Below are 20,366 nucleotides of genomic sequence, written 5' to 3'. Positions count from 1 at the left end.
GCACTGGTGTAAAGACAAAAACCACAGTGCAGACTTTGTTCCTGAGTCCCTGTCCTAATGATAAGACAAGCCTGCCATGCAAGCACATGACACATGCCTTAGCTGTGCATCTATGTAAAGACATGGTGCCTAAAGAGTTGAGAGACATGGCTTTTAAAGGAATGTGTAGACCACTGGAATCGTGGCACGCAAAACCAAGACACAAACATTTCATCCAAAACAAAATCCAAAATTTGCAGCTGCTGTGAGAAATGAAGCGAAGAGCACACACAACAGTTACAGCTGTGCAAGCTCATACTTTCCACCAGGTATGAAACTCTACTCCACAACCACTGTAAACTGTATTAATAATTAATTAATGATAACTTTAACTCCAAGATATATATTTTTTACTATCTCTTCCTGCATTTGAATCACATTCTATTGAACTCATGAGGACAAAATATACCATTATATACATACACCCATCAATATTAAAACTGTACTGTGGTATAAACTGCACGTCATACTGTCCAGCCCTAGCCTGGGAGAAGGATGAAAGTGGGCGACAATACTGTCTCACAACCGGTCTGCCCACCTCATCACCTCAACAGCGGCCAGGCGAGCTCTCTCTTAACATTTCCCATGTCCCTCCCAGCCCCACTGGGGCCTCAATTAAAAACTCCTCTGATGTCTAGTAACTGACAGAGACTCCATCACTTTCACACATCCCTCTCCACTGAGAGTGGCATTAAGATGTTGGAGGCAGAGTGGACTATTGATTTTCTTCTTTCTTTCTTTCTTTTTTTTTTGGTTGCTCTATTTCTTCACTAGGCCATCTTGGCAATGCAGGTGTAACTCAGGTGCAATAATCAGTTTACAACGTTGTGTTGTCTACATTTTTAATTAGCTTTAAAACAAGTGCTCCCTGTGAGATGCTAAGGATGTGTAGGAGAGAATCACTAGTGACAGCTATCAGTACCAAAACAGACTATCTGGTTGGTTGATAAAGCCAAGTAGAGGAAGGGAGAGCAGAGTGACAAGGACAAATAGCAGTGAAAGGACTAAAGAGCCTTTTAAAACAAAGGCCTGCCAAACAAACCAAAACTCGATTCTGCACATGAGCTATATCTGGTTCATATACCTCTTAAAATCTTAATGATCTTTTTTGGCAACTTGGGGGCAGTGCAATGAGCTTTAAACACAGCACTGACATACTATCATTTTTTATACAGTAGTTCTTATGACAAAAATAAGAACTTGTTTGTAAGTCGCTTTGGATAAAACCATCACAGAATGTAAATGTAAAAACTCTGTGTCCTCTAACCTGTCTTTGCTCTGAGCCTTCTCTCCTCTTTTTGCAGTTGCCTATTTACACATCTAGCAAACTCAAACAACACTAGCATTCAGTTGGAGTTGGGTTTCTGGCCACTGGGACAAATGTAAGTCCATACTAACTGCCTTTTTAGCAGCAGAGTCAGGTGATAACTCTCTGTGGGTTTGTTACTAGGAGCAACTCCTTTCACATTACATTTATTCACTTAATCCATTGTCAGTATAAAAAAAATATCAATTGTGCAAGTGCAATGCAGTTTTAAACTGTGATCCTGATTCTGAAAGTAGCATTGTTTTATCCGTTCATATTCACATGCTGCTAGAGAGAATTTCCCTTATTTAAGTGATAAAGTGCACAGATCAAAGCACAAACACGGCTCATTAAACATAAAATAATTCAATGACACATAAAGACGAATGGTAAATAATAATCAGTCCTATACTACTGGAAAGCCACACTAACCTGGTGGATGAGCCAGAACTCCATCGTACTTATTCCAATGACTCACTGCACCAGGAAGAAAACTGCTGCTTGAAACTCTCTGCAGACACACTGTGAAGTACACACCTATTGCTGAAACAACTCCTGTGTTGCATCAGTATAGTGCAAAGTGGGTGAGAAATATCATCCAGAATATAAACTTTAACATGACACTTATTGAACCATCCATTAAAGTGTTCATTTAAGTCAGGAACACACCCAGCGATTGCACTGGCTTTTGTAATAGTCTTTCGTGTTTGCTTTTTGTCTCTGTAGATTAATATGAAGCTGTAATGGCACAGCTAAACAGCTTCAGCATTTGGTCCTTATTTCTAATATCTAGTCATGGAAAAAGCCTTATTTCATGCAAAACTTTTCACAGTCACTGCTGATTCTGTCCTACATCCTCTGGTTGGACTTAAAAAAGTAATACAGTAATCCACAGATTTAAAAGTATCATTGTTTGTTTACCAAGAAACAAAGCCATGGTTCAAATCAATACCAAAAGTTGCTGTTAACATGGTAATATCTCTGAGTACAAAATGACAGGCTAGAAGATTAACCCTGTATCACAAAGCTATGCAAGTTCTATCCAAGACATTAAAGAACTGCCTGGACCTCTTCAAAGAGTGTGAGCTCTTAGTATGCTTCTCCCACTGCAGTATTACTAGGAGAATATATAATGACAGATTTTTTTAAAAAGACATGTCTCTGTATGTCTTTGCCTAGGGCTCTCATTATAAAACAGCATTTCTCATTTTCCTCTGCTGCAGTCTTTGGTGGTTACTGGAGAGACAGATGAATATTCTCAAAGCACTTGGCCTGGCTCAGACTTTGGAGCAGGTCAGCTCATTCCTGTTAGCAGTTCACCTCAAGTACAAAACCAAACCATCTCACATGATCACACCATAATTTCCTTAGTTTGGATGGAAATAAATACAAAATCTGTTGAAACCACAAAGTTGTTGCTTTAAGGGAGGTCAGAGGTCAGGTTTAGCCATTAAATGACACCCTCGTTGTTCACAAGGATACTATGTCTTATTGGAGGATGTTTCTCAGGACAAATTCTTAGCAACAATAGGCATTAAACCCTTACCCTATCTTCACTCCTCTGTTCAAAGAAACACCAGTGTACCAGAACATTTTTAAGAATGTAATGTGTTTGTTGGTGGGAAGAGACATCAGATAGAATATCTTGCTTAAACAAAGTAAGTCTAAAACAAACAACAAATATAGTTCACACCATACTAAGCTATTGTACAATTGTTTTATCATATGTATAGCTTTGTTTCACATTGACATTTTTGCTTTAACTTCAGTCATTGTTGAATGACTTGCATAACTGCAGTCTGGAAGGAGCTCCATTGTGATAGGAAATGATTAAAACTAGAGATTTTGAAGGTTTCAGGCTTTTAAACACTGAAACATCTTTACAATATCCATTAAGGACTCAGTTTGATCAATACATATAGCTCCTCTTAGAAAATCTAGTCATTAATTGAGTTTAAATCATGAAACAGTCCCTGTAGACACTTTTGACTGGTTGAGTGACTTTGAAATCTTGTAAAAATACCTTGTAACCCAAAATCGCCACTGAAATTGGTAAGAGAATCGTTATTTATTGCTGAAATTGTCTTAAAATATAACACTTATGGCACATTGACATTCTTTTTTTATTGCAGTCATTTTACAAAAGCAAAAAGCTTCTTGGGGCTGTGCTTGACAGTTCCTTTAGAAGGGTCCCTAACAATGCCTCTAAGCTGTTACAAAATCACTGTCAAGTACAGCTTCTCATGGCTTATTGCTTAAATATACTTTGTCTCCTTCCAGCACTTTTAAAATATGATATCTTGGACACACTGAAAAAAGTCTCTCTCTCTCAGTGGAATATAGCTAATCACAGTCTCACAACTTGTGTGTAGCTAAGTTATTTAGCCTGAGAAAATGCTCAGCCGGTGGCTGAGAGAGAAGACAGGGACAATATGTTCAAACCAGTGTCCCACAAGGGTGAAACTTTCCACAAAACTAATTTACTGACTAAACAAGGCTAGCTAATGCACAAATAAGGACCTTTATCTTCATATTTATAATATGTCTGCATTAAGTACTCAGAGCCATATACTGTAAGTAGGTCTAAAGAAGAGCCAAAACAAAAATTAATCAACTTTTTAATTATCTGCAAATAATAATTACAATTTTCCGAGATAAATACACAAATAATGTGACTGGCTTTATAAAAAAGCTATAAACAAATCAGACATCTCAGATCTTCTTTTTTTGCCAAAAATAGATGAAGAGTAAAAAGAAAAGAAAATGAAAGACAAACAATGAGAGGTGAGTAGTGATAGGAAGATAAAAATAAGATAAAATATTGATTTGCACAATGTCTACTTTACATAAAACAACCTCCAAACTATTCTAAAACCGTGGAGCATCAGTAGTATATACTGAAGAATGGCAGACAAAAAGGGACACATGCTGCTTTTGCAGAGCAACATGGGATATCTGAGCAACTACAGTGGAAACTGCTTCTATGATCAAAAAGCTTGGGACAGAATCATTCCTATACAAATCCTGTTTAAACATTTTGCTTATAGTAATCAAGTTGTCCACCTACAGTGTTCATTTTGCGTCTTTTCATACATGACAATATATGGAAAAAAAATTCCATTTTTTTTTAAAACTACTTTAATTCTATTTTTTTTTTACTTTGCTCTCATGATACACATATGATATGTAATTAGCAGCTGCGGCACAATTATTGCCTTGTGGTAACCCGTCTGCTTCTGGCTGGTTACTTGAGGCTGGTGCTGCATGCACACTGAAATCATGTTGGGACAAAAGAAAGTAATTTTCTCTCAATGAAAAATGTAGTCTCGCTGAAGATTATGACAAACTGCCAAAAACAAGCCAGCAACATGCAGCAGCAAAGCAATAAGCGTTTGAAATAGCTGTACTGTATTTTGAAACAGTCAATAAAATTCAGTAAATAACGAAGCTGCCCGTTTCATTACTTGAATATTCATGTTATAAATATTTAAATGTCAATTAGATGGCAATCTGCATGAGAAATAAAGAAAAAGAAAAAAAAAAGGTTATAATACTTATCCGCTTATAGTGATCAATTTGACCCAGACATATGTGATGACTATAGCAGTTTCCACTGTACTTTTGGGCTGTCCTTGAGCAAGGCATCAACCTCTAAAAGTCCTCCGTGGAACTGCTCAGTGACTGGCAGAAGTAGACTCCGGTTGTTCCCAGGTGTGAGTGTGTGAACCAGGCCATTGCTATAAACAGCATGCATACTAGGCAAGAATTTTCTGGGTAAATAAAAGCAAAACCGACTCTTGCACTTGTGCCATGACTTTGAGACAGTGTCTTTCCAACAGAACTACGGGTGCCTGGAGATTAATAGTCACAAGATTTTAAACAGGTTGATGAGCTTCAGTTTTGAACAGACTATCATTGGTGCAGGGCTTGATAAGACTGTCATAAGCTGTTTGCAGAGATGTGGACCAGTCTATACCTGTATACTTAATAGTGTACAATTTCACTGTTGAAACTACTTTGAAACACTGTGAAAAAGCTTGTCCTTACATGCAGCTTAACAGCACACATACAGAGCGGGTGATCATTACAGTACTTCTCCTAGCAATTAGTTCATAACACTCTGTACTGTTCTTTTTTTAGTTATACAATAGACCTCTTTAGCCCCAATGCACCTAAATGAAAGGAAGACCTTGAAGCAAATCTAAAAATTTGTTTGTTCTCTTTTCCTCCCTCTTGGTATCATATTTTGATATCATTGTGATGCACACTACTGCCGTCTTTGCCCCTTGCTTCAAAATGTATGTTAAATAACAAGAAAATACTGGGAAAAACATTTTTAAGACATTCTTGTAGAATCAATGGCAGATTTACAATGTACAGGATTACAACTTGAATCCTATTTTACTCTGTAACCTTGACAGCTTCTTTCCCTGCTTTGGAGTACCGGCACTAATTCTTCTTGTGGTACACAATACAAAACAGGACACACTTACTTTCATCTCTGGATGTAAGTCATCATTCTGCTGAGGCAGCATATATTTCAAACCTATAACCAGTTACATCATTGCGCCCACAATGTCATCACATTATGTCACGTGGCGTTACCGAGATGCAGTGAAATATTGAAATCCAAGGACATCAGCTGTCAGCCTCCCTTGTGTGTCATTCAGCAGGTATATACACAGCCTGCAACAGCACACTCAATTTGTGGGATGCCGTATGAGATATATCACTGAACGTGAGACACCCTTTTTAAGAGTGTAAAGCACAGTACATAGTGCAAATAGTACATAGGCTTTGCAGTTTTTTCCATTTCCATTTTACAGTACACAACAGGGTTTCTGACTAATCACAAAAAAGCCATCTCAATGCTTAAATATTTAAAGTTTCACTGAATTTGGATGTTCAATGATATTTATGATGTGTTAAATCATATTAAGTGTATCAGAAAACCTGTTAAATTGGTTCAATTTCCATTCCCTTTCCAAAAATTAGCCTTCAGCTTGGTTGAACTGAATTTCTTGCTTCCAAAACACAGCCATGGCACTGTGAAACACTCTTAGCAGCATCACCCTGTTTGGTTTGCTTAACTCCTAAAACAACCACATCAGGAAAAGGACCCAACATTACAAACAGCATCACTCTTCATCTGGTGGAGTAAGTGGCTGAAAGCATTGAGACAGATACATTATAGATATGACAGATTCTTGTGGTGTGGGTCACTGAGCTGTCTCTGCCGCTGACAGAGAGTTGCACTTACTAGTCTGCGGCAACACACACGAGGAGGGCAAGTGATGAAATTAAACACAGTTGACAATATTAATAAGGTAAGAGGAGCGAGTTTGTTTCCTCGTGGACAGTTTGTCTGTAATGAGCTGCAAGTTGTCAGGCTCTGGAGAGACAGGCGTGGCTACAAAGTCCGAGCCAGTGGGAAGATATTAATGCAACCTGAAGGGGATGTGAGTCATCGTGGGCCGCTGTCCATTCAAACTGGTATCATAAGGAGCACAACCGCAGCATGGCTTAATCACAGTCATTACTGTGATATTTGACACTGAGGTTGAAATAAAGGGCTCTGTAAAAGGTGCGTTTCTTATCACGCAGTGAGTCAGTGGGTGCTTATGTATTTTCAAGTCAAGCTGTCAGTACAGAGGGAGGTGAGGGAGTCGAGCACCATGCCTGCTTGAAACTCCTCTCCTCTGGGACACAGCCACACTCAGTCCATTCTTAACTTCCATTTCACACTTGGTAATCAATTACTGGTCTCTAGAGCTATCGAAGAAAAGGGCTACCTATCCCGAGAATAAGCTAAATCTCTCAACGCCTCCTAATTGAAAACACATTATATCGCTAGACAATGCTCTTTGTGTGTAGCCAGCCACTAATTTGGACTGTTTGCATGCACAGAACAAAGCAATTTACTGAGGTTGCAAGCATCCTTTGCAGGACAATAATTCATGGTGTTATCAGGTGCAGAGTTTAAACATCAAATAAACGGACTGAATAATTAAATAGCCAAACTTTGAAGGTGTGCCCAGCCGTTTATTGGTGGCCATTCTCCCAGTGACTCTGAAAAGCTGAAACTAATATGATTTCATATCATGAAGCCAAGACTGATGCCAGACCTCCCGAAACCAATCCCTCTTACAGGATTTAGCAGCAGCTGTGTGAAATGTACACTGCAGGGCCCCAACAGTCCCAATGATAGTCCTTGCTGTGAGTCCAAATCAAAATGAACCCGATCAATAACAAAAGAGGGCTTTTGTGTGTTTACTGCCATCATAAACACAGTCCCCTGAAAAGGGAAGCAAGGGAGGACAGCGAGAGACAGGTTTCCACCAGGCCGGGGACAGGCATAAAGATGTCAGACTGCTGTTTGTGGGAAGGTGGCACGGGGGGAGATCATACTTGATATGATGGTCTTGGCCAAAGATGGACTCTGTTTTTGATCACTTGCACACGCAGAGGAGGGAAAAAACTGAAGGTGTATGCATGGAGACATTGTCGATACATGTGCACATGAATATATGTTGCATGTGCACAAACAGAGACTGATCACCCTCCTGACTGATGACAAATTCCAAATGTAAACACAAAAAACCTCACTGTCCAGGAAGAAATACTTTAGCTTTTAATTCTGGCAAAGAAAACCATTTTGACATCTGACCAGTGCAAAAAGCTTTTAACGCTAAAAAGTCAAGATGGCAGAGAGGGAGACAAGAATAAAGAGAAAATAAATCCCTGCACAAAAGAGAGGAGCTCATTTTATCTTTCCGATTGTACCATTCTAAAAGAGCAGAGCGCAGACCAGAAACTGCCCACAACTGAATCCAACTCAACAATCCCTCAGAGCCGCTAACAGTAAGACTGGGAGCATGACAAATAACATTGCCTGGGCCATAATACAGAGATAAAATTTCCCATACTGAAGGCCCAGAAGAGGACAGTCAAACATCTTATAGCAGTGACAGCGGCAAGTGGCCTGAGTTAATAATCCTGATAGGAATTAATGTGCTTACAATGGTGCCATTGCTGCCTACCTGAATTTATTTGAGATTGCCTACATTACTTCATCTGTCTATTGTGTTGTTTTCCCTGGCTGGCTTCCTGATAAGACAGAGCACGCATTCAGCAAGCGAAAGAAGGCCTGTTTGTGCACTGGACACTAATTAATACAGTGCTCCATTGGGAAAGTTGCCTGCTTGCTGCTCTACTGACAACAGATTCATTTATACTGCTGTTTTCTGCTTCTCCGAAGGCTCTGTTAATTGCATTTAAATTAGTCCTTGTTCAGTAAAGAACAAGGACCAGCACAGAGGTTTGTTATAGATGCTGGAAGCAAAAACATGATTTTGAAAAGCATATTACCCCAAAGTTGATTGACAGAGCTTTTGATAGAAGATCCTACCAGAAAAAGGCGAAACCATGCTTGAAAAATATATCATGAATAATTGCAATTACTGCAATTTCACCACAACAGTTACTAATGACAGAACCTTTGAACCAGTAGATCACTACATCTTTCTGTTTGGCCCTTTGGCTGTTCTAGCACGGCAATGCTTTTACCCCAATTTAAGACTCACATTTTTTCAAACTGCCACACAATATTTTCAGAGATTCTGGGGGGAAAAAAATATAAATAAAAAATATATATGTATATATAATATATATATGTATATGACTATTCAGAGAAAACACTGTGAAGGATTTCTCAGAAACAACAGAGGACCTGGGCTTTATGGCTTGAGGAAGCGTGGCAGGTAGCTATTCAGATGGCAACTTGATGTCAGGACTAAGCCCTGGAAGACATAATAACATAGTCAGGAAAAAGGGGAAGAAGGAAGCTGGTACACATTGCTAAGTGTAATGAATAGCTGAATGCATTCACACAGAATATCTACCATTAGCACATGCGTTAGACTCCATCTCCACGATAAAGGTCAATGTTTATATAGCAATTAAAGATGTTTTTTAACCTTGTTTTATCCAGTGAAGGTTGGTTTAGCATACACTTGCTTCACAATCATACAGTAACAAACATTCTCCTTGGGGAAACGTGCCCCACAAAAACAAATGTTACACATGGAGTACAATAAGACTGTTTAGAAATACAGAAGTCGAAGGAACCTGGAAGGGATCTGACAGAAAAGGAAATGTGAATTCTTGCACAAGGATGATCATGAAGTTGATGGGAGTTGGGAAATCCTCTAGAGACTCTGGACTCTAGTAGAGTCTGTGGATTAATATTAGCATCAAAGCCAGGCTGGGTGAGGGTCCATGACAATTAAAAAAAACAAACATTTAATGAACGAGGACACGCAATGTTTGGTCATGCACAGCATCTAATGCCAGGCCCAGCCAATATCGTCCACATGTGCCACCTATCGGCAGATTAGACTTGTAAACATGTCAATGTCAGCATCTTTAGGCAACAAAAGTAAAAAAGATTTCATTTTTGATATGTGTGACACCTATAGACAGTGTGTGTGCGACAACGTGTAACAATCAACATTTGTGTAAATTATAATGGAAAAATATTGGACAAGGAACCATTTTTTTGGCAATTAACACTTACTGCCAGTGTACATCAGGTATGATACATCATGTTCTGTCTCCATCCCAGCTGCCATTGTAGCTGGTGTGGCTCTTTTTCCTATCTTTAGGCATCTGTTCTATTTTTCCCTAACCAGTTAGCATTCTGCAGCGTGAAATTCACTTGTGAATGTATATCCTGCCAATATTTATTGACAGTTGACTTAAAATTAATGCTTTATGTTTTTTTTTATTTAAGCACCAGGACTGTTAATAATAATTTAATTGTTTCAGGCACTTCCCTGTAGCCTTCTGATAAGACGCATGCTACATAACATCCGCAGTTGCCCATATCTTTCTCCCCTCATTTCCCATCATCTCTCCTATGCTGCTATTTAATATAGACAAAAAATGTAAATACGTAAATAAATTTAAATATTTTATTTATACTTTAAAGCATAATTCTGTAATTGCTATGCATTGGATCCAAGTATTTTGTTTTTTCTTGCTGACAAAATCACCAAAGTGGCAACGGTTTGACAGAAAATATTTCCCTTCGATTTTCTAATATCTTTATCCACTATGCCTTTAGAGTTTGCCAAGAAACTAGAGCAGAGGAAAACCACACTAACATACGGAAAGCATGTCAATGCCACCCAGACAGACTAGGCAGTAAATGTGAGATCCTCTTACTGTGAAGCAACAGTGCTAACCACTGAGCCACTGTGATGCCCAGTTAAAGCCAGAGAATGCCAGCTAGATAGTAGAATTCAGCAGAAAGTCTTCTGCACCACGTGGGGTGATCTCCCTCCCCGTCAGCAAGTCCATCTCCTGCCTGTCAGGCCGTGGTGCCACAACTCTGAGCTCAGCAAACGTTTTCGTCTCCATCTTGCTTTCTGTCATCCACTTCTCACCCCTCCTAACCCTGTCTCCCTCTCTCCATCTCCCTGCCTCATCTCTCTATCTCCTTCCTTTCCCCACTCTATCTATCTCCATCTGCACACTGCTCACTGTAAATGCTGTGCCAGCATAGTGATGCCGGGGAAATGGCGCCATCCTCATTGAGAGAGCTGGCAGACGGAGTGGGGGTGGTGCTGGAGGGGGTGTTCAGTGACAGGCCCTGAAACCCAGCCATCACACAAGACACTGCAGAAATCACACAGCTCCAGAAGATACATCGCTAAAGCTCCACATTCAGAAAAGGATCAGTAAAAAAATGATAGAATATACACTCTTGATCACCGAAAACTCCGAAAACATTATTCTTTTTTGAGGAGAACAAAGTGATCAGAATAGGCTGGGAGTGTGAGACAGTGCAAGCCGTCAAGACAGGAGGAGGAGGTGGAGGAGAAGGAGGAGGAGGGAGGGGTGGTACACAAGCATTCTGGCTAGGCAAGCAGACAAACTACGGTTCATTTGAGGACTGAAGCTGCTCCTTTCCATCATTCGACTGTTCATTAATACCAGCTGTTCCTATGGGTCTCCCTGCAACTAAGCCTTGCTGCACTCTGCAAAATCTATCAATATCCCAGCAACACAAAATACTGCCTATTTCAGATCTTGGCTTAAAAACTGACCAGCACTCCACAGGGCGTGTTTACAAAAATAACTGTCTCTGAGATGCTCAATAATAGTGTGCATGTGGCGTGTGCATATGTTGTTGACAGTCAGGATGTTACTGGTGAGGTAGTTAAATTGGTGGTCACTATAAAAGGGGTAAGATTAACACGGATGACTTCACACAGATTCTCAAAGTGTAGCTCATGCCAGCCCACATAGCGCTCCACTCAGTGTGGGTAAAGGGTTCATTTTCTCAAAATTAACCTTGTCAAACTCCTGTTCTGCCTGGGGGCGGTTTGTATTACTATTGTAATTTTTCAATCAGAGATTGGGGAGAGTGTGAAATTTTAACATGCTTGTTCACTCTCTACCTCGCCCTCCATCTCTCTCTCTTTCTTACTCTCCCATTTCTTACTGTTTTTTTTTTTTTTCTCTCATAGTGCATTTAAAATTTTAAGCAGATTTCACCCATTCTTATAAAAGGATTCTCCACTGCCCGAGTGCAGTGTGCGGTGTGCTGTGTTTGTGAGTGTATACAGCAAAGCAGTGTGCTCGCTATATCAACTCGAGCCCTGCACAATCCACACTCTGCTACTCTAGCAGAAGAGTTCTACTAGGTCAAAATTAATTACAGAAGCTGTTAAGCACACACCAGCTGTTGTAAACAAATGCAAATACATTTTCATTTCAAACAAGCCCCCGTTGTATCGTGGCACACAAAATACTGTAAATCTTCTGTGTGTTTACTAACAACTTGGGCCATCATCAAGCTGTGCTGGAGCTCCTACTGAGAAATTACTCTTACTCATGTACATCCAGTTGCTGAAAATCAAGATCACCACTGTTTTAATTAAGGGTTTTCCCCAAGTTCATTTGTGGATTTGCTCCTTTTGCTGCTCTCAATTTTAAAAGCTTTACTACATCACATTTCAATAATTTCATTGCTCTTGGGCCAGACCTCTCTTTTTTAAGTCTGTTTTGCTCTTGGGCATTTTCTTTGAGAGAGTCTGTTCAGACTGATTCTTTTATTTTAGGGAACAGGAGACCATGACACTCTGGCTACAGGATATTACATTCAAAGCTTATAAAACAGCTCTAATATTGTATTCATTCATCCATCCACTGTCCACCTCCTGGTCTGCCATGTTTAAATGTCAACACTTGAACTATCCGGGAACCGAACATGGGTACCGGTTGCCATAAACATAATGCTCAAAAGCTTGTGTGCTGTTTTAGTAAACTGCAGTTAAAATGTATGGTTTTAAACTCTGTGGCGCTCATGAAATGAAAAGGAAAAGCTGGAAACATCATTATGGTGGTTGAGAAAACAGCCTCACCACAAGGTCCACTTAGTAGTTTCAAAAAAAAAAAAAAGGACATTTGAACATCTGCAATTCTGAGGCAACAAATGAAATTATAACAATAAAATTATAACAATAAAGATTAAAGCAGATGAAAACTATTAAATGGACGTTGAGGTGAGACTGTTTTTTAAACTGATGTCAGGAGTTAACTTTGAACCTGAGTCATTGTAGATGTTTTGCATCAACTCGCCTCCACTAAAAAATGCATGACCATCTAAATTACCAACCCAGATGACTTTATCAACGTGTTTTCAAAAAGAGTCTGATGAGACAAAAACTGCCATGAAAGGTAATAAAATGTTCATATGTATTTCAACCAAGCCTCATGAATCCAGCAAAGGAAGAAGGGTAATAGACTATTTTACCTTACTGCCATATTTCATTCTCACCATGTGTTTAATACCTTTCCATTCCCCCAGTGGTCCCTCTGACTGGTTATCAGTAATGTTTTGAAAAAGGCCAACCAAACTGTTAGAAAGGCCACCCTCCCTCAGCCGTCCAGCAAGGCTGCCTTGCCAATCGGCCATCCTGTTTCCAGACAGCACAGTCATTTCCCAGCCCAGTGGAGCAGCACTCTCTGACCTCTGCCTCGACCTCCGCCTCAACAGCCCGAGCTTCAGCACCAGCTCCAGCCCAGAGAGCAGGCTCGGGCCACCTCTACTTATTTATGAGCCATTTCACACGGTGCTGCTCCCATTGGAGACCCAGCCTTGGCCCACCTTACACGGCACTCTCGTTGCACTTAACACAGAAGTACACCAGCAAGGCCAGGGGGGTGTGGGCGGAGGATGGTGGCGGTGGGTGGGTTTGGGATACCGTTAGACCTATAACATAGGTACTCTCCCACCTGAGCTCAAGATTATATCAAACAATTAGAGCACAGCAAACATATAAATCCACTTCCTGGTTAACAAACATTTCCTGCAAACAGCTGCTAGAAAACCAATCACTCCATCTTGCACAATTGTTTATTACTGTATTGCCCTGAAATATGTAATGAATAGCTATTTGATTCTCCTCAGAAAAATAATCTCCTACTGATCTAATTTAACGATACACAAGAATGGATTGGGGTTATGCTTATTGGACCATAATTGGACATTTCATTATTTCTCATTCATTTCTTTGGAGCTGAACTGTTACCTTTATCAGGAAACAAAGGAACTCAGACAGACAAAGGAAAAAAAACTTGACAGCATAAAATTAGACCGACGGATTGATTTATGGAAGCATACAAGACTTTAATAAGAAACTCAGCGTATGCATGGCTGAAAACAAGATTAGTCTGAGCTGGTAACATTTAAACACTACAGGAAGCTGGTGAATATTAGCTTGTTTATTTTGCACCAGAATAGTTTACTATCATAGCGGACTAAAGAAACCAGATGATGTTCACATTTAAGAAGCTGGAACAAACAAAAAATGACTGAAGAAGTAGTTGCCAATTACTTTTCTGTCGAGACTTATCGATTAATCAACTAATCATTGCAGCTCTACTATTTATAGACAAAGAGAGAAAGACCCACACCCACCTGTGATTGTGACAAAGGCGTAGCCCTCATCGCCCAGTAGTGAGTTGATCAGTCGGCAGCTGTAGGTACTATTGGGCTCCAGCACCACTGTCAACACGCTTGTCATAGTAAACAGCCCTTCCTCGTTGGCTACCACTGAAGTAGTGATATTGTCCGTCAGGTTGCGCCCGCCCCCATCCTGCCATATCACGCCAGCCTCTGGATAGCCCCCATAGGCCACACAAGTCAAAGCCACCTCATCACCTGGCCGCAGGTTGGATTCAGGCTCCAGAGTCACTACAGGCTTGGAGTAGGGGGCTGTGAAAAAGGAGGAGGAGAAACAAGAGGACAGGTGGAGTGAGGATTCAGCGAGGGAGAGAGGAGAAAAAGAGGTATGGGGTGGTGGGTGAGGATGAGAGTGCAGGAGACACATACTGAATTTAGTTAGATTCTCTGCAGTGAGAGTCACCCTGGGATAGTGTTTGACATGATTCCTATTAAATTCTTAATTATATTTAGGGAGCTTAGCATAACACAGTGCTTAAGATCCCACAGACACAGACAGCATCTGTGGCACTTCCTGATGCTGCATCCCTACACTCTAACACTGCTCTCTCTAGAGAGCCAAAGCACTGAGCCACTCCCAGAAAGGAAATATGGTGCAAGCCGTGAAGCAGAGGTGGGCAGGCCTGAGAGAAATTGGCAGGCTCGGAGATTTGGGACGACTCAGCCTATGGCACGGAAAAGAGCGTAAAGGGGTGGAGGTAAGGGTTGAATCGTCAGCCTCTTCTGAAATCACGGATCTCCAATCCCTTGAGCTAAAACACGAGTACAAAGGTGGCGGAGAACGAGGCTGCTGTATTCCCAGAGCCAATCATTGCACAGCAAACAATGGGGTGGAGCTGAGGGCGAGATGAAATAAGTTTGTCTGAGCTGCTTTTTGAAAAGTGGACTCTCAACACAAAGACAGATTTAACGTGGTGGTACACACTAACTTTCCCAGCTGTCCTCTGACTGACAGGCAGATTTCCAGAGAGGGCTCCTTTCATTTTCTTCCAGCACAGCATGAAGGAAGTCTACAATGCTAACTGTAAATGCTGGCTAAAAATAGAACATCTATAAATCTAATGCATAAAATGGAACCAATTTGTCACTGTTGGAGACACTGTTTTCCCTCTCACCAGGCTGTTATTCATTAACACCGCCTAATGCACATCCATCCTGGGAGAATACAGGAACAATCTCACAACAGATATAGAAATGTGAGAAGGAAGCAAAGGCACACAGTATCATTATAAATAAATAAAAGGCTCTCAGCTGTGAAGGTGGGCGATGTAGTCACACAAGGAGGGAAGATGTTAGTGATGGCTGACTGACCGTAACAACAGCTAATAATCAAAGTCAGCAGATATTGACCATGACAGAGACCACAATCAGTGCTTATTGACCAAACACACTGCTAAGCAGCCCTGAGGAAACTGTTTATCACCTGTTTATGTCTTGTGAGAAGAAATTATCCTAAATCTCCTTCTACATAAGTGAACAATACATTTTTATTGCATACTATTAGAGTATATGAGTGTATAAGCGTTGAGGTCAAATCACTTTCAGCTCAATCAGTTTGAAGTGTAAAGTGAAAAATACACATATAATTATCTTTCATCATGTTAACATGATAAACCTGGGGAAGGCACTCCACTGATTTTGCACATTATATAAGCTTGGACTTGGTGAAAACAAATTACAGAAAGCCTGTGTTACAAACTGGGGGCATGGAGTTTGAAAGATGTGAGCATTTAACAGGCAGGCGAAGTCTAACAAAAGATGCAATTACAGTAGGTTGCATTATGGGAAATGTGGGACCCAGCATTTTTGGAGCTTGGCCTACACTAGGGACTATAAACTCAGGATACCTCTGCCCTGGCTGCTTAAATTTTGAGCATTATTTTCTGTTATTTGTCTCTTGCAAATTCCCCAACTTTATGAAAGTACAATACTAATTTGTCGGAGTGCCCCTTTCATATAAAAAGTATTAAACCTGAAGGAATTCATTTGGGCTGAAACTAATGATTTAATTTAAGTATCAATTAATTTCCAGATTATCTAATTTGTTATTCAATTTAAAGTTAAATCTATAAAATGTCAGAATTTTTCTGAGTTGTGCTATGGGGAATTTTGAGCCTATGGTTGTGTTCCTTATGATATTTTTGCTTGATAATGATTATGAAAGTGAGAACTGATTATCAATGAGCATTAAAGTAAATTGTGGTGTTTGTTATTTAGTGGGAACCATAGAGATAAACAGTGTAACATAGGGAGAAGCAAGGGAACAGATATAATGTATGTAAGGTCATTTGCAGCCCCCATTCCATTAGGGCAATGTGGGGTTTTTTTTATGTATGTGAGTATCTAATTTGTGCATGCCATTGGTTTTGGCCATGTGCATAGTCATCTGTTTGTTTTTACATGTGTCATGCAAGCCTGACTCACCGGCCACCTGCAAATACAAAGCAGCACTGCCGTAGTCCTGCACTCTGACAAAGCAGGTATAGCTGCCTTCGTCAGCCACTACCACCCTGCTCAGCAGGAGTGAAGCATTGCCCAGGCCCAGCTGGGTGGGGAACAGGCTGGTACGGTTGACGAAGCGCTCAGCCTGGTCCGCCAGCTGGTCGCGTCCCGAGCCGTACCCGTGCACACTGCGTTTGGTGTCTGTCAGCTGCCAGAAGACGCTCAGATCGGACAGGTTGAAGGGGTTGGCGTGGCTGAAGGAGCAGTTGAGCATGGCGTCCCTGCCGTGCAGCGCCACCACTGGCTGCTCAGGGACGTACACGTTCATCACAGCTACAAGAGAGGAGGAGGAACATAGGAGTGGTGTCAATAAAAAAAAAATCTTTGAACCTAAACAACTAGTAATTGTCTTTTTATGTTAGAGGACGTTGGGTGAGCTGTCAAGTCAATCAAAGAAAAATGTATTAAATACACTCGTGATCTTAACTCTGCAGATTTCACTGTGTCAATCTTACACGCCAAACATCACCCATTTGTCGCCTAAGCACTCTAAAATAGACAATGAACAGTATTAGTAAATACTATTTGACCCAGGTCTAGTGTAAACATACAGTATTCACTGAATCACAGCATTAATGTGTGCTGTGTTCAAATGTGACAGACTGAAAAAAATCAATGCAGTATTTTGAAATATATGCTGTGACTGCTTCTGAAACATCCAGTTTGTTTGTGCAGCATGATAGCACGGGAGATGGGATGAAGGCGAGGGAAGAAGAGGAGGGATCTTGAGGGAAGCATTAGGACTTTGTGTTCCTATAGGCTTTGCCTCCTGGCGACGGCTCAGTGCACTGAAACTTAACAATGGAAGCAAAAACATCTGTATGGTTTTAGTAAAATCATTAGTTAAATTTAAAAAAATCTGTTGGGGGGGGGGGGGATAACTGCAGCAAAACTCTTGAGTGTGTGTTTTTGTGGGAATAAAAGTGAAAGTGACATTACCAAACGCTTCTTCTCAAAGGCTGCTGATTTGTCGGCGTATCTGTGTGTATGCCCGTGTGTGCGTGTACAGTATTATGTGTACTTTTAGTCTAGACTAGGCCAAGAGCAAAGAGTATACTGCATAATCATTCTGGATTAGTAGCCATCTCAGGCAGTCCAGAGTACATCCATAGTATTCTCAAGAGTCAGCATTCTCCATTGATCCCTGTCTGCTCTTATACAACTCGGAGACACTCATCAGCATCACAGGAGAGAAAAAGCCCAGTCGGCCCCTGGAGCAATACGCTCCTCTTTATGCACAGCCTCTCTAATTGTTATAATCACGGTGGCATTTTAGCCTCCTCACCCCTTTTTGAGCTCTATCTATCGCACAGTCAACGTCAATGTTGAATCACTTTGGTATTAAGGAGATTTGACTGCTGCAGAGGTGCAATAATTACTTTCCCTATTAACAACAAACAAGTCTTTCATCTGAGAGGGTTCATATTTAGATGAGTATTGCTAAGTCAAGGCAGACCTATTTTCAATCACACTCTGCCAATCCCAGCAAGGTAGCCTTTTCACATCATACCCCCACCAACCTACACGTCTGTAGGAACAGTGCCACCTACTGCCTAACCTCACAAGTGCAGAGCAATGGGAAAGAAAAAATGCACAGATTTCTGCTCAAATAGGCCCCATACTGTATTTATGGTTTCTTGACCTGGGCGTTAAGGCCATGAGATGATGTGGGGAATTTTAGGGGCTAGGCTTGTGCGTATTTCTTAGATTGTTCAAAATATAGCCTATTTTAAATATAAATCATTTGATAATTATGATAATTATTCATGATTGTAGTTTGAGCAATATTTTAGATAAATACAGAAACGGGAAACATCATCAAAATCATCAGAATTGGAAAACAAAAGTGTCCAAGTTCTTTGAGAATGCACACACAGCAAGGTGCGGACCAATGTGGGGTCACAGGACCCCAAGACTTTATATAAGAAAGCTAGAAACAGCCTCAGACTCCACCATGATGCAGGTGAAATAGCTGAAAATGCTTGGTGAATAAAGCATGGAGAATAGTGGTGCAACATGTTTTAATTTTGATGGACTTGCTATCATATTCTACCATGCAGGTTGATAGGTTGGCATTTTTTAATTCTGAATTCAAATGTTGATGTATGCAGTTCTGACCTGGAACAAATCTATGCCAACCCCCATGGGGAAAAATGGCAGAGTTTTTTTTTCCTTTACTGTGATTACAGAAGCTCTTCTGGTGCTGTGGGGGTTTTCTATTGTCCCATACTGTGCCCACATTCACTCAGCAGGGCTACGGCATGGCAAACAATACAGAAGAGTTATCAGGGCAAAGCATGGCAGGAGCAGGCAGCATTGTGCCATCATCAATAGGGATAACCGAGCAGATTTCTGGAGTATGTATTTTTGCTGTCTTTGGAGGTGGCCCAACCTTTGTTGTAATGAATGGGTCGGTGGTGTGTTTTTTTTGTAGGAGTGGAGGGTCAGTGACAGCCCTCTCTGAGACGTGCATGTTGAAGAAGGAGGAGAGAGAGCAATTAAATCACTCCCCGAGCAGCCTGGGATGACTCAAACCACTGAGTTCATACAGGAAGGGGGATGGGAAGGGAGAAACGGAGAGAAAGAGAGGCCGGTGACTAGCTCACACTTAAAGATAATATCTGGAAACAAGCCAAGGAAGAGGCTGTGGTGGAGCCTCACTCACTAATCCCTCAACACGGACCAAAGCCATGTCAGAGAGGAGAGAGAGATAGAAACTCCCCTTTCTCATTCTACACCTCTGCCTCGCTCCTCCTCTTTTGCTTGCTGCTTTTTTAAACCGGTGACCCATCGCTCGCTCAAAGGCCCTGGGAGGATACAGGGCCTACACAGGGACCTTGTGTAGAGACACAGACCTGTACTTGGAAAGAGAACACAAGGGGAGCATTTTGCATTGCGTCGAGGGGAGGGTATTGGACAGGAGAGGAGAGGAGGGCAAGCGAGGCCGGCTGACGTCATGGAAACCGCACATCTGATGTCCTATTCGTCAGAGGTGAAATACCACGAGCCAAAGCGTATCGCTCACGGATGTATTAAGAATATGTATCGCTGCGTGCGCACTTGTCTGTTTTTGATCTTCTGCTGTTTACAGTAACATGTTTTGTACGGTAGCCGACTGTTTGATCATCTCTCCTTAGGTCTGCTGTAGACATGAAAAAACATTGCAGCCTCCAAAGAGACATGTGCAAGTAGCAGAGGTTAAATATAATAACACAAATGGTCTTTGGTGAGGGGGCTGGGCCGTACCTTGCGCCAGGCCCTCTGTGTCTTCTCAGAGGGTAAGTGAGGATCCTGCTTCTCTTTTTTCCCTCTCGATAAAGAGATGCTCAGAAGCCATAGAGGGCAGGCTGGGAGACGTCAGGCTGTGGGGATTTACACACTACACTTTGTATTTATGGGCCTCAACTCTGTTTGAGTGCCTGCGAGACAGAGACGGGCACTTTCACAGCCGACATGAAATAAACTCATTAGAGCCTTCGCGAGAGC

The 20,366-nt window shown here is 41.1% G+C and overlaps 1 protein-coding gene across 3 annotated transcripts in view; it reads right to left on the bottom strand.

Annotated features, from left to right (window-relative positions):
* cd276 (CD276 molecule) overlaps nt 1-20,366 on the bottom strand; it is a 66,298-nt gene that overhangs the window by 29,437 nt on the left and 16,495 nt on the right. For all 3 annotated transcript variants that reach the window (XR_006399286.1, XM_044336715.1, XM_044336756.1), the window contains exons 3-4: nt 16,803-17,153; nt 14,334-14,630 (exon numbers count right to left, since the gene is read on the bottom strand). Coding sequence is in view for 2 of the 3 variants with exons in the window: in XM_044336715.1 (XP_044192650.1) it covers nt 14,334-14,630; nt 16,803-17,153 (648 nt within the window). In the remaining variant the exon portion in view is untranslated. The remainder of the gene's footprint in view (nt 1-14,333; nt 14,631-16,802; nt 17,154-20,366) is intronic.

The sequence above is a fragment of the Thunnus albacares genome, chromosome 1 (genome assembly GCF_914725855.1).
Source record: "Thunnus albacares chromosome 1, fThuAlb1.1, whole genome shotgun sequence".
Taxonomy (NCBI): domain Eukaryota; kingdom Metazoa; phylum Chordata; class Actinopteri; order Scombriformes; family Scombridae; genus Thunnus; species Thunnus albacares.
Note: the sequence above shows the minus strand (reverse complement) of the source record. Positions and strands in the feature narration are given on the sequence as shown.